Source organism: Numenius arquata, chromosome 1 (genome assembly GCF_964106895.1).
Source record: "Numenius arquata chromosome 1, bNumArq3.hap1.1, whole genome shotgun sequence".
NCBI lineage: Eukaryota > Metazoa > Chordata > Aves > Charadriiformes > Scolopacidae > Numenius > Numenius arquata.
In genome coordinates, this window is record NC_133576.1 from 45052487 (window position 1) to 45073197 (window position 20711).

General features: G+C 42.2%; 1 protein-coding gene across 1 annotated transcript in view; it reads left to right on the forward strand.

The window, feature by feature from the left end:
• The first annotated feature begins 3360 nt into the window (after nt 1-3360).
• The window catches only part of PDXK (pyridoxal kinase), a 47437-nt gene continuing 30086 nt past the window's right edge, over nt 3361-20711 (forward strand). Inside the window, exon 1 of the mRNA XM_074151080.1 lies at nt 3361-3466. Coding sequence (XP_074007181.1) covers nt 3374-3466 — 93 coding nt within the window. The 5' untranslated portion in view covers nt 3361-3373. The remainder of the gene's footprint in view (nt 3467-20711) is intronic.

Sequence of the window (20711 nt, forward strand, 5' to 3'; positions counted from 1 at the left end):
GAAGATACAGAATATCCCCCACCACATTTTTTGCAACCCTTTTTTTAAAAGATGATGACATCCTAAGCTCTGGAACCCTGGATTTCTTATTTGCGGGAAGACAATGATTTCATGTCAAGAATGTGCATTTTGCTGAACTTACAAAAAGCAGCCCAAAATGCAACCTGGTTCTGCTAGCCTCTGTGAGGGAAAAAAAACCAACCCAGTCATTGTCTGTGCTCTGTTAGGATTTGCTAGTGCTTTAAATTCTTCAAAGTTTTGTCTTCTTTAGATTTGACCTGCAGCTGTCAGTCTGGGCTGTATCCTGTCTGGTCTCAGCACTGCAAATGGAAGCAGGGGAGCCTTGTCTTTTCCTCCTCGGAAGTTCAGAAAATGTCAACCTCAATCAGATTGCCTGATTTGGACCAGAGCAAGACATGCGTTGGTGGGAAGAATGCAAGTGGGAATGGGTCAAGGAGTTTGCAGCAGGAGAGAAACATGAGACAAAATGACACTATGTTAAGAGCGATCACTGGAAACTGGGACTAGATAGTCAAGGACACGGACCTGAGAAATATGAAAAGAAAGAAAAGATGGTGGGGTTACTGGGGATAGGTGGTGGCGTTACTGGAGAAGGAAACAGAATAGCTCAAGTCAGAGGGAAAATAAGAGGGAAGACTGGCACAAAAAGTTAGAGATGCGAGGAATATGAAAGAGGTAACAGCCCTGTCAAGCAGCTTTGGCTCTAAGAATGGTGAGAGGAGGAAAATTAGGACTTGAGACCCTGCAGGCTGGGGCACGTGGCAAGTGACTCAGAGGAGGAAAGCAGGCAAGGAGCCTGCAGGTGGAGAACGGAGACAGATGACCAGAAACCGAGGAAGATCACATTGCAATACATGCCTCTGCACTAATTCTTCTGGCTTACCCTGCCATCCAGACCTGTGTCCCTTTGAGATAACCTCCTTGTGCAAAATGCTGTTTTGTAATGTTTTCCCAGACTGCTGGATCTGGAGCATACATGGTGCAGATCATTCATTGTTCTGACCATATCTATATTCCAAGGAGATGCACCAATTTCTACAATTCAAAAAAATACCTACATTTATAGGTGATGGAGAAACTGTTAGTAGTAAAGCCAGCCTAGGACAAGCCCTAAGTTTTGCAACTGGAATGACAACAGAAAGGAGAACAGTATGTTCCCTCATTTTCCAACAGATTACTTATGGTGAGCAAAATAAGCTTTCATGATGCTGAAAAATAATCATGCTATTTCAAGAGTCAATTTAAAGCTATCCACTAAGAAGAACAAGAGGCATCAGGTGTGATTTCTTCTTGTGAAGGGATCTTTGTCTGAACCTGTGATGGTCAATAATGACAAATGGCCAGGGGAAGATGAAATTCCCAAACGCGTTACAAAGTCCTATCTGAGCAGAGTCTTGATGTATTGTGGCACTTGCCAGCCAACACATCTTCTTTTACTCTTTGGCAGCCCGCTGAAGGGTTTTTTTTGTATGTCAATAACACACAATTGCACTCATTTCAAAACCTGACTGTGAGGGCAGTGCTCTGTCAGGGCACCCGCAGCTCCAGCCTATGTGCCACCGCAGGGCCTCGTGTGGGGCTGCCCTGTGGTGTCCGTGGCTCCACAGGGCTTTCTGGACGCTTGAGGAGGGGAAGCTGTAGCACTGTTGGGATGTGTATGCTGCTCTTGGCTTTCCAGTACATGGAAGGGCAGGTCTGGCTAGCCCCGTGGCGCGGGGCAGCGTGGACAGCAAATGGCAGTTATCACACAGGGTGGGTGGCATGGTACGGGTGGGTGGCATGGAATGGTTGGATGGCCGCCGCTGTGTGTACGGGTCAATGTTTGGACATACCTATGGGCGCTGGAAGTGTGCTTTGAGGTGTTTTCCAGTGAGGGCAAGAGAGAGGTGATGGTGGCAGCTGGTGTGACGTGAGAGTGGGCCAAGGAGGGTCCGTGTGCATGGGTGTTGTGGATGGAGTGACCCACTTCACTTGCAGAGAGAAGTAGCAATACACTTATTGATATAAAACAGAGATTTAACAAAGTTTGATGGTAAATATGACAGTTTTAACAAGATTTGATGGCAAGGCATGGTTGGTTATTTACTGCACAGAGGACAGACAGAACTGTCAGGGAGACCCTCCCGCTGAGTCACGAGGTTCAGAAAGGACGCCCTTCCTTTCTAAACTCCTTCTCAGAGAGGAGTCTAGGTGTGGCTGGATCCAATCCTAGCCCCAGACTTAGTCAATGGTTTTTACATAAAGGATTACAGATATGCAATCGATCCTTTATATCACTTAGCTAAGATTTCAAAGTTTACCATGAATTAGTCACTTACCAAGGATGTGTCGCGGCAAGGAATCTCTGAATCTCGAGAAGTAATCTTGAGCTGCATCCTTTCTCAAGAGGAGATCCTGGTGTGCAGCCTGCTGCCGTGCAGGAGAGTTCAAAGGGCTCTTGGGCTGTTCACTATTTATGGGGGTAAAACAATTGACTTAATAGACATCCTTGCATATTGACCATGCTACCAGCATTGCTCAAGGTAGCTCTGTCTCCCCAAAACCACGCTGAGATGAATGGAGCCATCATGGCCAGATCCACCCATTGTGGCCACCATGGGTGGTTATCCAGGAGGTAAAGGTCAGGTTGGCACCTGGCGGGGAGCACCCCTGTCACAGCGTGCCGCGGGTATGTAGTGTTTCGAAGGGCCTGTGGGACTACCAGCACCTACAAGCTGGCTGCGTGCTGGGGAAGGTCACAGAGGCGACACTGGCCACTGTGGGTGTCAGCCAGCACCTCAGCGGAGGGCCGGCTGGGTGCACCAGCACCGGAGCCGGGGGGGGAGCGGACGGGGGCCACACACACAACACACAGCCTTCCCGTGGGCGAGGGGACGCGGCACGCCGCTGGCCAGAGCGGGCGGAGGCGGAGGCCCGGGGGCTGGAGGAGGGCTTCGCCGTGCAGGCGCGGCCGCCGGGCCCGTACCTCCCTGCGGGATGGCGCCGAGCGCGGCAGGGGCGGCCGTTGAGGCGCGTGACGGAGCGCGCGGGGGGGGGGGGAGGGGGAGTGGGGGGGGTTGCGGAAGCCGCGGCGGGACCTGCGGTGAGGAGCACCGGGGCGGGGAGGGGGGAAAGAGGGAGGCCATTAGGTACCACCGGTGCGGGGCAGCGAGGGGCGGAGGCGGCCATTAAGTGTCCGCCCCGATCGCCTGACCGCCTCGACCGGGGGGGCGGGGGGTGGTGTGTGTGACAGGAGGGGGCGGGCAAGCGCGTGACGCCTGCCGCGCTCCGCCTCCCCCACCCCCCCCCCCCGCCCCCTTCCCTCCCCGCTCCTGCTGCCGGCGCCGCCACCTCGGCCCGGCGCGGAGCAGCTATGGAGCCGGAGCGCGAGTGCCGGGTCCTCTCCATCCAGAGCCACGTCGTCCGCGGCTACGTGGGCAACAAGGCGGCCACCTTCCCCCTGCAGGTGAGCGGGGCGTGGGCCGGCCCTCCGCCACTCGCCCCGCCGCTGTGCCTCCTTGCGGGGCGGCGAGGGGAGCCGGGCAAGGTGGTGTGACGGGCGGTAAGGACTGCCCGGCGGGCTCCGGCCCCCGGGAGGACGGGCGGCTTCTGACAAGCTGGGGGTAAGGTCAAGGGACGGCGGAGAGCGGCCCGCCCGGGGGCTTTCCCCACCCGCTCAGGTGCCAGAGCGCGGGTAGCCGGCGGCAAGGACCGTCCCGGGGCTCCGCGCAGCCCGGCGAGCCGGGGCCGGTGCGGCTGCGCCTCTTGCCGGCTCTGCGCCCGCACGGCCCGGCCCGGCCCGACCCGACCCGCCGCTCCCCCGCTAACATCGTGTCTTCTCCCCGCTAGCTTGAGGCCGTGGTGCGGGCGAGCGGGCTGAAGAGGGCGGGGAGGTGACGGGAGCGCTTCTGTTGGGTTTGCTGGGCTTCACGCTGCGGTGCGCTGGGGGAGCATGTGCCCGTCGCCGAGGCGTGTGCTCCGGATTCTCCTTCAGGGTGCCGCCGCCGTTAACGGGCGCGGGCAGCTTGGGTTTGGGTGTCCCGCGCTGGGGACGGGGAGCTGGTCTTGGTGGGCTGGTGGCCTTGTGGTGGTATGAAGCTAAGTCCCTCTAGTCCTGGTGGGTGGTGGAGCTGGGTAAGCCCCTAGCTCACAGTTTCCGGGGATCTAGGGAAGCTGTAGTAGAGTATAAGGACCACTTAATAATGACTGTGCGAGGCTGGGACAGAGCGAATAGCTTACACGGCCCGGGGCTTGAGGGTATAATTGGATCTTGGCTTCATGGCTGTCATGTGCCAACTTCAGAGTTGCTTGCTAAGGTTTAGCTGAGGGTGGGAATGCATCGGTGTGCATTGGGGCCAGCCTTTGTACGTCTTGCTGTTCCCTCTTCTGAAGTGTCTGTATTGCAAGGGGCTAATTTGCAGCCTTCAACATCAAGAAGTCTTTGTTCCCTGACGCACATGTGGCTGTACAAAGCTTACTGTTTAAGAATCTCATTGCCAGAACACAGTGTGTTGTGACATTGGTTATCTTTGTACATGCTTAACAAACGATGGTGTAATCTCCCTTGACTAGACAGGAGAGGTGCTGTACTCTGACAGATGATGCACTTGAGACCAGCCCTGCGAGAAGCTAACATCGCACCCCCTTATCACCATCCAAGTATAATGTAACCAAGTCTCTTGAAAATTATTATACAGTGAATGATGGATGTACTTATGAAATCCATGTATTGTGGGAAAATCTGTGTATATGGAGACCCATGCCTGAAGGGTTGTCATGATCTGCAGGCCAACTGTCCCTCCTTTCTTAACAGAATGGTCTCTAAATTGTGATTTCCCGCCTTCCCTTCACCACCCCCCCCCCCCCCCCGCATCTCCTCCACTTATTTTTGTGGTAGCAGAAGGGCACATGGTAATACTTGTTCAAGAAATCTCCAGTCTCTTAAAAACTGTTGTCTTCATTTTAATTATTTTAATTGTCAGAGGTTCTATTTACTTATCTGTAACGACCTTTCTGTGGCATATGAGCCTCTGTATGGGTGTCTCGTATGACTTAGTAAATCGGTTCCTTGACTATGACACTATAAAATACTACTGTAGTTAAAAAGTCCTACTGATGTTGTAGCTGGGCTCTATTTAGGAGGCTGTCACACTCACGCTGTGTAATGTTCCTCAGTGTATAGCGTAACAAGAAGTTGCTGGGGTGAGATGAAAAAAGATAGCTAGGGAACAACTGAAATCCTGTCACTACAGGCTGCACTTGAAAATCCTATGTAGGCAACCCTTAATAAAGCTGTGCTTGCCAGAAAGTTATTTAAACCCTGGTTTTGCTAGAACATCAGATGTAGCGAGTTGCCACCAAGTGAAACTTTCCTTTTGTATGTTTCCTTGAAACAAGGAAAGGAAGTACAAACCTGAGTCTTTTTTTAAAATTTTGTTTTATTTAGATAAAAATGAAACTTGACGCTAGTCTTGAGGATGGGCCCAAATCTGGCATGCTTACGTGACTTCCTGTTCTCTCTTTTACTTTCGTCTTCTGAACCAATAATGGTTAAATGAGGCTTCCTTCTGAGCTCATCAGTATTGAGTTTGTAAGGCAATATGTATGTAGATATGCATGTCTGTGTGTGGGCGTGCATGTGAGGTCTGATGAGCTGAAATCCTGACAGAACAGTTCAGGAATCTGCATTTGGACAGCAGCATCCAAATAGAAAACCAGACGGGGTTTCACCTGCTGTTAGCAGACTTCTGCAAAAACATCAGTCATGTTTGAATGATCTTTGGTGTATATCTATGGCATTATTTATTAGAAATAGCCAGTGTAGCACTGTGTGCAGCAGAGAACTCCTTAGTGTCTTCTTTTAACCAGTTGGTTTTGCTTTGTCAGGCTTCCGTTACACTAAAAGCTAAAGTATTTTAAAAGTAGGTGTATGGAAAGACTTTCTCTGTGAAGTATGTGGTCATCCCTTTCTATATAACAAACACAGCAAGAGAGAGTTAAACCCTATATTAGACCAGTTATAACGATGGAAGTGATGTAGCTGAGTGAGAAATGTTAGAACCCTTTACACCACTTCAAATTAAAATACATTTGTTTCAGTTGTTTGAGATTCTAGATTAACTAATAAGTCTTAGAGGAAATGCACACCTGGATTTTCACTGGTAGTAAAATGCTAGGAAGTGAACTGTCGCCAGCTGTGCTTCGAATTCTGCCTTGTCAAGAGTTTAAATAGTTTTTACTTGCATGGTTTTACTGTCTCTCTGAAGGTGGTTCTGAATTATTTTTAAAATAGTCATAAGTTATTTCACAATGATGTAACCTGATCAGCTTCTCGTATCAGGAAACGGTTTAGGATTGTCCAGCACTTAAGAGAGGAAGAGCGGTAGGATGTATGTTAATTTCAGGGATTGCCACTGTCAGTCAGATAAATTGTTTTAAAGCACCAAAGAATGTTTCTCCTACTTGACTAAGAGTTGTCATAGTTTTTATGACATAAAATAAAAATGTATGTTTTCACCATACCATTCAACATTACTTTTATCATATGTGTTTTCTTCCCTAAGGGGATCTCTTACTTGTTAATTTTAAATACCATTTTAACTTACCTTTCCTGCCCCACCTTCTAGATAGGTAGAATGTGGTAAAGGGCGCTGTACTGGCAAGCAGAAAGTTACAGTCCTCCTCAAACCACAGAGTGAATACACAAGGGCAAGCTCATTTCTGTTCTGCAGAGGTATTTAATTCTGACAATCAGGAAAATTTTGCCAGGCAGATGAACTTAAGACTCATATATGATACCCATCATAATATCAGCTCTTGTGAATGAGCATTTTGGTCTGAATGTTCAGTCCTTCGGGCCTGAGTTTCCAAGAAAGAGGTTTGAAAGTGCACAGAAGGAACAGGAGAAAGTCCCAGCCCATTTCACCTGGGCACTGGACATTAGTATTTGTTTGCGCCTGAACTAGATGATACTCTTGTCTACAAGCCAGAGACTATTGATCTTTGCTTGTGTATAGGTACCAGTGAGATCCAGAGAGTTGTGCGCTTTCTGTTCTTACCTTGTTTGACAATGCTAATGGAACATGATTGTGTTTTGGTTTGGTTTTGTCTGCCCTGATAGAATTTGAGAAAATCTTGGCTATTTTGAGTATTTAATTCTTGGCTTCCTTTTATATCTATTCTGAATTGTAGGACACCACCATAAACAGCTTCTACAATACAGGATAAGATGAGCTTTTGAAATCTGTTGAATAATTTTTCTTTTTCCATGTCCTGCTGAATGGAAATAGTTGTCTGCTAAGGTATTAGTAAGGGCAGATGATTCTTATTCTTCAACTATTCCTCAGGAATTCTCTTCTGCAAAAAAAAAGTCAGTCTACATTTTTAGCTCCTTCTTAATTGTAAAAAAGATGGGAAAACAACTTTGGTCAGCAGAGATGGTGATTTCTTTGCTGTTTAAGCATAGTCTTGAACTGCATTGTTTGACCAAGAATATAATTTGCTTTCATATGCTGAGACCAAAACCAGCATCCACCTATCTTTAATGTTTATCTGCTGCCCTAGCAAAAAAGTTTAAGGCTTTTTTTTTTTTTCCTTTCTTTTGTTGAACAATGTGGTCTAACGGATTGTACAGAAAGATAAAGAGCATCTCTTATTTAAGGTGACTGCTTGTTCTGTTTTGCAGAAACCTATTTCTATTGTGTTAATTATATGAGTCAGAAGAAGGATGAGTCAATCAAAAGTCTTTACAAAATAACAGTAAGAGATGTTCCTACTGGCTAGCTCTTATTTTTGTTACAGATCAAAGGCTGAAAAAGCCTAACCCTTAAAAAATAAATACAAAGATAAAAGAATGCATTTGTTCTTTGTAATATCCAAAGATTGTCCTGAACTACATATCTGAAAGAAGAATTGTGGCTCTAGATTCATACTTCAAATGAAGCTTGCGGAAGCATGATTTTCCTCCTTGCCTCTGTTTTTGTTCTTGTAAGAAAAACAAGGGACAGATGAATTTAAAAAATAACTTGCAATCCCTCTGGGAAGGCTTATTCATAGCTATGTTAAACTGCATTTTCTTATTATGTGGATGTCAGTATATGTAGTTGCAAAAGTCTGGTGCATACCTTGTGCAAGATGAGGTTCTGAAAAAAGACTTCTAATCCAAAAGGTCGTAATAAGGTGGTTCCTTGGCAGTCTTGGTTTCTAGGGAAAGGTTTTACCAGAACTTCCCAGAAGTGCTTGTCCAAATTAACCCCCCTATGAAGAAAGGATGGCTTTGGCTCTCTAGGGTGTATTGTGAGAACTTTGAACTTCTGAAGAGATTGTAGGAGGTGGACCTTTGACCTGTATGGTAAGCTGGAAGGGGAGTGGAACAAGACCTGAGAGAGGACAAGAAAGTGGAATGTTCCTCAAAAGACAAAAAAAAAAAAAAAAAAGGGGGATGTGTGTGTTTGTCACTCAGTTCTTAACATTGCTTGAAGACAGTCTAGACTGCAGCAAAGAACTAGGAAAAATACTGGGATCTCACTTTTACTTAACAGTAGAAATGTTTGTGTAGCGCTGTAAATTAAGAGATCCCAAATTTTTTTACAAACTTTTTAGAGAAATCTTCTCAACTACTAATGCAAAATAATCAATTTGAAAAATTAGGGTAATTTCAACCTGCCTAAAAGACATGCAGCTGGGAATGCTGATGTGCTGTGGACTCTAAATGACAGGACTGAGCAGAGTCTTTAATGAACAGAGAGCGTGGCTGATGGAACCGTTATCATCTGAGGTCGAATCTAAGAGTGTGATAGTAATATTCATAACTGTTCCTAGAAGTCACTTAATTGTGACAACTTGATAAATAAGTTTTTGTCATGAAAATACAAAAAATACATTCATGAAAATATAGAAGTGCTGAGGGATGTTCCCACAGGCTGATTGTATATTACAATTGAAAAGCTGAAAAAAGCATTTTAAGATGCATTAAAATTTATTTTGCAGTGTGTGTATGGGGCCAGTTGACTAGTTGGCATTTTAAACTTTTTAAAAAAATTATAAATATGTACAGTGATTATTATTATAATTTGCTGTTTTATAGTACATTGTGAAAATTTGAACTATGCAGATGCATAGACTGATATTTGACATAACAGGTACACTGGAGTGTGTGCTGTAGTGAAGAAATAGTAGCTTTTTTTTTTTTTGACAAACGTAATCTTTTGATCTAACACAACACAGCAAAGTGGAAAGATTAAGGAGGATCCTATTCAGTCTTCAAGTATGTGCAAATATTTGACTTTAGAGCAAACAAAACTGCCTTATCCTGATTTACCCACTTTCTTTGGAAAAAAAAAACAAAACATTGAGTTGTCAAGAAATTGCAAATCTTATTAAAGGACTGAAAAACTTGGCCTAAAGGTGGATTTGCACTATTTGTGTGGAGCATATCATGTACTGAGAGACTCAGTAGCAAGTGTTTACTTGCTTAAGGCATTTTTTCATTAGGAAATGGCCTTATGTTCTATCTTTAAGTCTCAGATGTTTTTTATTTTTTGAATTCTTGCAGTTATGTCTTATTTCTGCTCCAAATGAAACAGTTGAGAGAGTACTTTTTTTCTGAATAAACAAACAAGAAGAGATAACAAAGTCAATAGTGATCAGATTTCTGATGGAAAAAAAATGAGCTTCAAGTAAAAGTTAATTTCGTATATATAAAAAAAATGTACTGAAATGTATTAAAAGTATAATCTGAAATAATAAAAAGAATCTTTAATTGTATGTATGAGGATGGTACAGAGGTGCCCCGGAGAAAAATTGGTGAAATACAAAGCTACTGATACTCTTCTAAAGTCTCCCTTTTAGTAAAGCATTGTCTCTTAATTCTCTTTTTTTTTTTTTTTTTCTATTTATATCCAAAGATGATGGTCACCTTTCCTTGGAGAGCATATTTAGTCATTTTAGGTAGAGGATACAACATTATCCGTGGCTGACTGAACACATGCCAAGCAGGTATTTTTAGCCTCTTTTGGCTGAAAAGATGCAAGTGGAAGTTCCACTTCAGTTGCTGGTGTTGTGTGGAAAACAGGCTTGAGTTGGTGAAGCAAGGTTAATGTGAGGAGTCAGACATTAGTCCTGGTACATAAAATGTCCATTCTTCTGAAATGACTATGTGTGATAGAGTATGCAGCTTTATAGTAATCTATAAAGAGGGGGGGGGAAAAAATGATTGATGAGGATAAAATTTGAAACATGCCAAGCAGATCCATGTTGATAGATATGTGCCCCAACATAAGGCAGACTAATTCATCATTTTGTGGTTTGGCAGCAGTGGGGTAACTTGCTGTAGCAAAAAACTATTACTGCACGGAAATTTGGCTATGGTGAGCTACCCAGATTTTTTCAAGCCTTCTTCCAGTCTCGTATTTGTTGATGCTAATTCATCTGTGACACCTCTGAGCTGCAGTTCCGTTAATACCCCTTAACATCTGGAACAATTACCCATAGAGCAGGAGAGAGAAGTGCAATTCCAAAGCCTCTTATGTGACTCATTAAAAAAACCCAAGCAACCAAAAACAAAACAAAAAAACCACCAAAACAAAAAATCCCCCAAAACCTGAACAAACCTCCTGTCACTTCAGCCTTCCAATATCTGAAGGGAGCCTACAGGAGAGCTGGAGAGGAACTCTTTGTCAGGAGATGTAGTGACAGGACAAGGGGTAATGGTTTTAAATTGGAAGAGGGGAGATTTAGATTAGATATTAGAAGGAAATTCTTTCCTGTGAGGGTGGTGAAGCACTGGAACAGGTTGCCCAGAGAAGTTGTGGATGCCCCATCCCTGGAAGTGTTCAAGGCCAGGCTGGATGGGGCTTTGAGCAACCTGCTCTAGTGGAGGTGTCCCTGCCCATGGCAGGGGGTTGGAACTGGATGATCTTTAAGGTCCCTTCCAACTGTAACCATTCTATGATTCACCTTCTGTCATCCTGTGTAAATTTTAAGCACATGGACTAGTTTGGGCTGAGTAGAAATCCTTCCATGGTGATTTAACTTTGCTCTCTTGGGAATGGAAAGCACCTCTTGCCAGAGGGATTTGTGGGATTGAGGAGGTGCTGGAGCACATACTGAAAAATGCTAAGTCTCTCCCCTGTGGCAAAGCAAAAGCTGGAGAGCTGGTTTCTGATCTGTAGATGTGGCTGTTTCTGAAAACAGAAGTAAATGGTTTTCCTGACCAGCAAAACCTTTCCCGTCTGGTCACAACTGTTCCCCTTCTCCCTACTACGGAGAGATCTGCTGGCCTTGGTAGCAAAGCCAGCTTGAGAAACTCTTGTTCTTTCTTAACCACCACCAGCTGGTTCTTCCACCTGCACTATTTTGCTGTCCGCTTCAGCTCTTCAAGGAAGGTCATTTTGTGAGGTCGTGTGGTAAATTGCTCTGAGAAGCCATCTGGGTTATAAATAACTTGACAAAGAGGAAAAAGAAGAAAATGTTTATTTATCTGGTGAGTCAGTTTCCTGATCCAGCTCCCTGCACAGCCCCACAGACAGCTCTTCTGGCATAACTGAGGTACCAGAGCAGGAGCAAGCCCAAGGCTCCCGCACCTGGCATCAGCTGAAGGAAACATTCCTCAAAGTATGCTCTTATCTAAGACATCTGCTTGCTCTGAAGGAATTGGTGAGACGTTTAACCGTTCTCTAGAAGCTTCATTCTTTCCCTGCTGGGGCCTTGTTGTGATCTTTAGATAACGTAGCACCTCTACCAGGGAGTTGTTTCCTGTTCCACTTTTACAAGCATCTGTTATCTTGCAATTTAACATCTGAAGCCTTTGTAGGAGAGTGGGATCCATTAGTAGCTTACTGAAGAAGGCCAAATAAAGCATATATGATTGACAAAACAAATCTCTTTCTTGTAGGATAACTCCTCCTTAGATGTACAGTGTGGTGCCATGCCTTGCTAATAGGCTGGCGGTTAGAGAGCTAGCTATCCAAAATATGAACAGCAAGATTAAAAATAAAATAAAAAGAGAGTGTGTTGTGATATTTCCCCTATCCCCCATTTCATTCACCAAAATAAATGAGATTAAGTCCATGCCTATTGGACCTATTGCTGCTGTGTGTCTGCCTCTCCTAATCAGTGTTTGTAAACTTCCTTGTGTAGCACTGTGCATGATTCCAGTTGGCAAGAGTTTACAGTGACAAGTATGGTGTTTTTGTCAAATTACGTCCAAGTGTGGAAGGAAACAGCATGAAGATGATGAATCTGAAATTTGCAGTGAACCTGCAGATTTTATAACTCTTCAAATGAACATATGAACTTCTCCATCTGAAATTAGTATGTGAAGTCACTCTTTCCCATCAGTAAACAGTCTCAAGGTTGGGGGGGGAGGCGGAATGTATACCTTGGGTGGAAGGTAGTCAGACACCCAATGTTTGTTTGTCCTTTCATGAGAAGGATGCAAGTTGAAACAGAAGATGTTATTTCCTTGTCTTTCATTACCGTATCCCTTAGAAATCAGTAATCTTGAAGATCTGTCACTTGATCCCTCCTCAGATGGAAGGAATGACCTCCTGCCCATCAGAAGGCTAATAGAGCAGCTATACCACCAGTCTTTTTACTCTGCATTCAGTCAGTCCTGAACTGGTGTAGTGCATGGAGTAATGGCAATAAGCATCTGCGTCTCACGGGCACAAGAGGCTGTTTGTTTGAGGAGCCTGTGAAAAAATGCTGATGATGGATATGACAAGGAATTTCTTAGTGCTGAACAAAACAGTTTGGAGGGAATTCTGATAAAAGCATGTATTTTATGTCATCTTAGTATCTTGCACTGAATAGTTAGCAATGCATACCAGTCAGTCTGTCAGGGTGGAAAGTAAAACTGAGTGATCTGATGGTATTTGCTCTGAAGCATTCTTGTGTCTCTAAGGCTTACTTAGAGGAGCATCTTTAAGACACTATTGTCCTTACCTTGAATTTTGCCTGATTATGTTTCAGATATGTACTTATATTGTGAGCCTTTTCAGAAAAATCAAGAAATAAACTATTTGAGAACAAATTCTCTGCAGTCTCAGGCTGTTCTAGTCTTTTCTGTTCAGATGGTCAAGATGTTACAGCTAGATCAGCCCGTCTGCGAATTCTCAGTAAGTACCAATTTTGCTAGAGCACTTTGACAAAAACTGCAGTCTGCTCTCGCAGAAGAGAGAAGCATTTGGTTTCTGCTCCAGTCTTTAGTATGTCCTCTGGGGTGTCCACTGCTGAAATCAGCTTGTAAATCCTGAAAATTGGTATGCAGTTGATCAGAGGTGAAAAGGGAGTGTCACTCAAACAGGCTACCTGAGGTGATCGTCTTGTCCTGTTTTTTGCTGATGTGAGGCTAGTTGTTGTTGGACCTGAGAACTTGTGGCCATAGAGCAGCAATGAAGCATCAAATAAATGTAGCTGCAGCATATATAAAATATCCCAGACTCCTCCACACCTAGCTTCCTCTCATGTATGTTCTTTTCTAACTGGAAAGCTAAGTTGGAAAGGAAAGAAAGCCGTTTAAGAGATGCATGGAGTCTGATTTGAGAGTACAAGAAGTTGACGTGAAAGGTAGGTTCAGGTAGGGAAAGGCATATGATGGTTTGTGGCTTTTTAGGTTCGTTTTGTTGGTTTTGGTTTTTTTAGTGTGAGGGTGAACAGTTCTAAACAAGTAATTTGTTTGTATATTCTTGATTTATCTTTCTGTGTTTGTATTGTTTGTATAGTCTTCGTATAGTGTATAGTAGGTTTTTTTGGTAGTTTTTTTAAGGAGTGTAAAGTTCTCTCAGTTTTAACAAATGTATCAGATACTATCAAAATACTATTCTTTTATATCTGTTATACCCTTTCCTGCTTGTGTCTTTGTCACTGGTGAAATAACTTTTTTTTCTTTTCCTAAAGGTCATCTGCTGTATTTTTTTACTGTCTGTTTTGTAATTGTCTAATTCTAGCCTCAGAATTTCAAGTGGCCTATTTGGTACCTGACTCCAGATTAATGAATCACCAACAGTATCTCCAGCATCCCTGTTCCAAAGTTTATTTGCCTTTGTATTTCTATCCTGGCACAATATCTCCGATATCTTAATGATTTTTCTTTGCAGCGCTTTGTCAAATGCTGCACTAAAATACAGCTATATTATACGTTACAGAGTTCTCATTATCTACTTGGTATGGTTTATTAAAAGAAAGAGAAAAAAGAGATTGGGTTAGTCAATAGCAGTTTCAGTTCGGTTTATCAACCCACGCCAGCAATTATGCCTGCTTCACTAATTGCCAGGACATGCCTTTTCTTTTTCCCAAGTTCTTTTTCTCAAACTGAATTTGTGTTCTAATTTTCTACACCCAGTACAATATATAGGTGTTTTGTTTTATTCAGTATCAAATGGAAGGAGATGCCATTAAGTGAAAGAGCTAGCACACCGTGAGATGTGCAAGCTGCAACTGTGAAATCCTTTCTCTTTGTCCCCCTCCAAATTAATTTGATTTCAGAAGTTCAGCCTTTTAAAATACATTTCTGTTCCATGTCCAGAGGAATACAGTGGAACAATGATGTTCACTGGAACTACAGTGATGGCTAGATAAGGTAGAATTCCAAACTGTCATACATAAACATCAGCACATAAAAGCAAACCACTTGTAATGCAGTGGATACATAGTGTTTCACGGCCTGGTACAGAGACTTTCTTATTGGAAAGTGTTGATGCTGTTGCTTAGCAAAAAAAAGAAAACCACCCAAACTCAAAAACTCAGATACTTTGCTTGACAGGGTAATTTTAACTGTGGCATTAAAGTTAATTCGGTTAATGACTTTCAATTATGCTAATTTTTAATATATCTTAAAAAAACTTGAAGGGATGGAATGGTTTTGGTTTGTGTTATATGGAGATACAAATACAGGTATTACTGGCTAATTCATTTTGGATTATACACATACTCTGCTAAGAGTCAGCAGTTTGGGGACTTGCCACAAGATTTCTTGAAAACTCTTCATCAATAGTGTCTTTTTAAGTCTCTGTAACCCCCTTTGTATATGTCTTTATGCTATAAAACATTGTCCTTTGTTTGATGCACTATCAGTGTTACATTGCCTCAAGAGTCATTTTCCTGTTGATGTAGGACCTACCATATGTGTGTCCTGTTAACAGCAATAAAGCCAGCTGTGATCTAAATTTGGATGAGGAGGGAGGTCCTCTGGAAGAAAATGATCATATAGTGGGGCTCTTCAAGCTTTTGATTGGTTTTGTGTTGCTGTCATGTACTCTCAGATAAAGGGCCTCTGAAGTTAATCAGTGTGCCTTGTGCAGTCCTGAGCAGGGCAGCTGTTTAGCTTTCAATACAAAACATCATGGTTCTGGTGGGCTACGGTTAATATTTTTGAGATGCTTTCCCCTTGTGTGGGGCACCAGATACACTCTGTTAGCATACCTGTCTGCTTTTAGCTTCTTTTTTTGGCCCGGATCCATTTAGTTGAGTGTCTCATGCCAGCTCACCTCGGTGTTGAATTTCCTTTTGTTAACGGTGTTTGTGGAGGCAGAGAAGTAAGACTGTTAGGCAATTATTAACTATGTTAATTAAAATTCATAGTCACAGTTAAGATGTTTGTGTTGGGATAAACTTCATATGTTCTTAAGCTTAACAAAAATTGTGTGTGTTTATTTGTATTTTGTGTGTATATATTAAAGATACAGGATTTGCTCTTAAATATTAATTTCTGTCTTTTAAAATGCTACTATGTGCTTTAAATGCTATAAATCAAAGCACCTCCCCATTGCTTGGAAGGCTTGACTGGCTCTTGAAACTGAAGACTTTTTTTTTTCCTTTCTGTACAGCCCTTGGGCTTGTCATGTGCTTCCATTAATTTTTGGAAATTAAACACTACATTTTGGTTTGAGTATATTGAAAGGCTTCCATAAAAAGCCATTAATTTGTGGAGAAAAATAGAGGTTTTTTGAGTCTGTTTATAGTTGTTGCAGCAGCAGGTGGCATGGTCTGTGTTCTGAAAAACAACATACAAGACCACACGTATTACACAGTACTGTACAGATCATGGCAGCACACAGATAGAGTACATAATGCAGTGTAATTGATTCTGCACAGCATAAATTCCTGAAGCTGTACTTTGGCACCTGGGGAAGGAGCAGTGTCTTGTTCTTGGCTGTATTCTTACTGTGTGTGTGAGGAACAGGACGTAGGCTTTTACATCCGAGTTCAAGTGGTACTAGTTCAAGCACAGTACTTTGCACAGTAATGGTGTCCTGTCTTTGTCACTGTTTCCTGATAATATGGTTTTACATGAGCATAGCACTTGTCCAGTTCACAGGGCTCTATGAAGACTTCTATTTTTAATGCTTTAAGGAGGCAAATGTGCAGTCATCAAAACAGCATTTATTTTTTACAACTTCTGTCACTGAAATCTGTAGTACTGCTGTGTCTAAGATAGCATGATAGATTGTGTTCTCCAGATGCCTGACTTCTTTAATGACAGCACAATGGTTAGAAAGGGTTTGGAAATACAAAATGATCTGAAGGTCAGGCTGTGATGATCTTGTGCTTTAGAACTTGCATATCTTGGTCAAGAGTGCAGCTAGCTGAGAAACCCTTCAGTAGCACTAACTGCTTGTTTTAACCAAAAGGATGAGTGCATCCACTAAGAGGTATGAGTGTAATATACTCCTTTAGAACTGGTTTAAAACAACATCCTAATATCTGTCATGGTTTCTTGCTTCTCAGGCTCTCTGCAAAGACGTGTTTTCTCTGCAGAGACAATTGCTCTAAACTCAGACAAGAGATCTTAGTGGAGTGTAGGTCAGAGTCTGAACCAGCTTGCAAAAAGACAAGCCTGACCATCACTTCTTAGTGAAAGCAGTGAGATCTACCTGGGTTTCATGATTTCACAGATCATTCCTAGGCATCACAACGTAGTCATCGAGTAGGAAAGCAGCTGAAATTAGTGGTTATTTCTGAAAATATACCTGTGTGTTGATCTTGCCCGGTAAAGGAAAATATGAATCATTAGCACAGTTGAGTTTACATACCTGAACCCTCAACTTGGAATTCTGCGCATAATTCACCATACTGCCTTTTTAGGCTCTTATCTGGATGATTTCGGTTCACTTGCCAAGTCTGTGTTAATCTTCTCACTATTCTTAATGTTCACTGCTACTTTGCTCTAATTCATCAGTCTGTTACCATCCATTGGCACAACGCACAGGACATACCTGGCTTGGATGGTTTGTCATTTGAACATTAATTGAAACAGTGTCATTCTTTTTTCCATATACTTTACCTGTAAAGTGAGTATCTTGCTACAAAGCAGAAGAGTTGGAAGTACAAGGAAGTTAAGTGTTATAATGCAATGCTGCATTTATTTTGGGGAGAACTAGATGCATGAAGGTCAAATCCTCCTTTCAAAAGCAGAGTCTCAAATGTTCTCTTCTCCTGGTTAGCAGAATCTTGTTCCGTCTTTCTTCTTAGTCAGTGCCCTTTTCCTGTCAAGAAACTGCGTTTCCCTCGGAGATAAACTCACTTTTAGACATGTGAACGAACAAATTACATAGATTTTCATCTATGGCACGTTTGTAGCCCAGATCTGAATGTGAAGCTCTAATTGCATTCTTTGCATTCTATGCATATAAGAAATCGGGTGCCTTGTGTTCACAATAAGAGAATTTGTATGAATGATTGGCTGAGCTTGATTTCCAACTTCATCCTCTGGTATTTTCCCTGGATTTGTGGTTTACAGTTTGGTTTGTGGACTCACTTGGGGAAATTGGTTTTGATGTGTTCTGATATGGTAAAGCTAACAGAACTTTGAAGGAACTGAAGAATTTGGATGGAGATCTCAGCATTGTTTTATGAAATATAGATAGCAACCTATGAACATGTATCAAGGGACATAAATACTATGGAAGAAACATATATGCACTTTACAAAGTCTGATTTTATATACTCTCTTGATTTTCTTCCTCACACTGCCTTTTTTATTTTTCCTTACTCTGCCTTTCGCTCATTGTTCCAGATTTTTCCTCTAACATGAGCTGCAGTACTGCTTTGTGGTTTTAGTTTCAAACCTTAGAAGTAAATGCCACCAGGGGCATAAACACAGTGCCCAAAGACGGAAATGTGTACTGACCACACTGCAGAATAGAAAGGTATTTTTAATTGAATTTCATTCTTGCAGAACTAGGTCATTGTTCTCAAAGGTTGTCTAAAATAAGTACAAACTTAAACATTCCAGCTAAATTGGTCCGCTGATCGTTTAACAGCGAAGGATATATTATCTTTACTGACAAAGCTGGCATGGTTAATACTGTAAACACACCATATCACTGTGTTTTATCCTTATAACCGGATATATTTACGATGGGTAGCAAGTGTGTTTTGTGTAATTTTGCACATCGAGTTCTAAAATAGATAAACCTGAGATTTGTGTATATAGCGGTATCATCGAATGACGGAGTGACCCGGGGTGGAAGAGGCCTCCGGAGGTTGCCGGTCCAGCCTCCTGCTCAAAGCTGGGTCAGCACTAAGTTAAGGCCAGGTTGCTCAGGGCTTTGTCCTCTTGGGTCTTGAAAACCTCCAAGGACAGCGATTCCACAGCATCTCTCTCAGCCCCTTCTAAACCTCTCTTTTTCTAAATATGTATATATAAAAACATTGGAAATTATTTTCTTTGTTTCTAATGTTTAGTACTCAGGAAAGCAGTAAAACATAGTTCAGTTCAGAAGTTCGTGTAATTCAAGTGACATTTTTTCTTGTGCGCTTTGGAGATTTAAGATATTTATCTTTGTTTTTTTTTTTAAAAAAAAAACACTTTTTTTTTTCCAAATTGGGTGCAAGTGAGAAAAAAGGATAACTTCTTGAGTACTATAAAGTGTGCGATACATTTGAAAACTTCTTTTTTTCCCTGAAGAAGCATAGCAAAGCTGCAATACAAATTTTAAACAGAAGTAGTTCAGTAACAGCTTCTCACATTTCTCTGAGTAAATAAAATTATTAAATGAGAATTTATGTTAATATTTACTCCGAGGCAGAGCTAATCTTTGAAGTTACAGTTTTCCATCTCAAGTAGTGTTAACAATCAAATACCAAATAGGATTAGGAGATAAAATTGAGTGCTTTTATTTGTCTCTAGACCATTGGTACATAATGTATATTACACAAATATAAACATAAAGCTTAGAAATCATTAAAACTGAATTTGAGATGTTGCAGTTGCTTCAAAATTTTCCTGTGAATTTCTCTGTTGCTAAACGCACAATTTTCCACAATGTGGAATGGTTTTCATTCTCTTGTTGTTTTACAATCCCTCCCTTTACATAACAGACACGTAATTCATGCATTAACACAGTGGCAAGTCCAAAAGGTTGCATTTTTAGAGGTGAACCAGAACTGAGATCTAGTGCTACATAACACCTATATAACCCTAGACGTTTTCTGTCTCTGTAGGTCTTTAGGCTGTTCTACTAGTAAAACAGTTGGTATTGTTTTTAAAATTTGAATCCTGAAGGAGATCCATTTTTTGGCCTCCTGTTTGTGGCTTGATAACTGGATATAAGTTTAAATTACTTTTGTGCTTTTTGGAAAATGAGGCTGTTGGTCCAGGTTTCCAAAAAGACCCAACGCCTTTAGAGGTTGTCTATGTATTTTGAAGTCTCTTCCTCTCTTTTGTGTTGATTTTTTTCCCTTGAGCACTTGCTACTTCAAAGATGTGCATTTTAATAGTTTTATAGACTAGGTTCCTGCATGGGTGATGCACCTTCTCTTTGCAAGGCTGGGATAGCGCATTCTGCACTGTGGGAAGAACTGCATGACATTTGTCTCATTCCTTCAGTTATTTGTGAGGAAGAACTAAGCCCAATTTGATCTCATGCAGAGTGTTGTGTTTCATACTAGCCATTTCTTCAAACGCATTCTGCTCCAGTCTGTGTATTTTGATTTAATCTTCCAAGTGTTTTTCTGAAATGTGTCATTCAGACCTACTAGCCATGCCTCCCAGATACAAAACTCCGTTTTTGATGTTTTGTGATTTATTTTTAGAAATGTAACAGTTCTGCCTCCTTTGCATGAAGAGTCTCAAAAAATATGTTGGAATCACCAATTTTCTTCTGAGACTTCAATTGCAGTAAATGTCACTATATGATGTGATACAGGTAACCTTAGTTTGTTTCTTAAGAACATTGTTTGACATGTGCTTAGACTGGAGGCTGAGAGGTTTAAGATGAACTCAGTTATCTTTTTCCTTTGAAGAGCGCTTAGCATCCTTACCCAAACTGGCTACGGGTTTAGGTTTGCCCAGGATTTGCAGAATGACAGCAGAGGGACAGCGTGGAAATCAGGAATTGTTCTCTACTGGAGGGCCTGTAAAAGACCAGATCATCCAACGCTGGGGATAATGGTAACTAACATAGGAGTTGTGTGGTCTCTGTGAGCTGGAGCACTGGACGCTTGCAGAGCATCTGCTGTAACCTGCATTTCTGAAATCAGAGGCAGGACTATCACCACAGGACCTTTTCTATAGGGGTCAGGGAAAGTAACACCAGGAATAGGCTATTTACAAACTGGTATGGAGAAGCAATAAATAAAGGATTATTGTGCGTTTCTTAGTAAGCTCAGTCGTCGCGCTAATCAGACAGGATCTGAGGGCGTTAGTTCTGACATAGGCAAAATCCAAGTAGAGGGACTTCAGTTTTATTTGCACAGAGGTGCAAGGA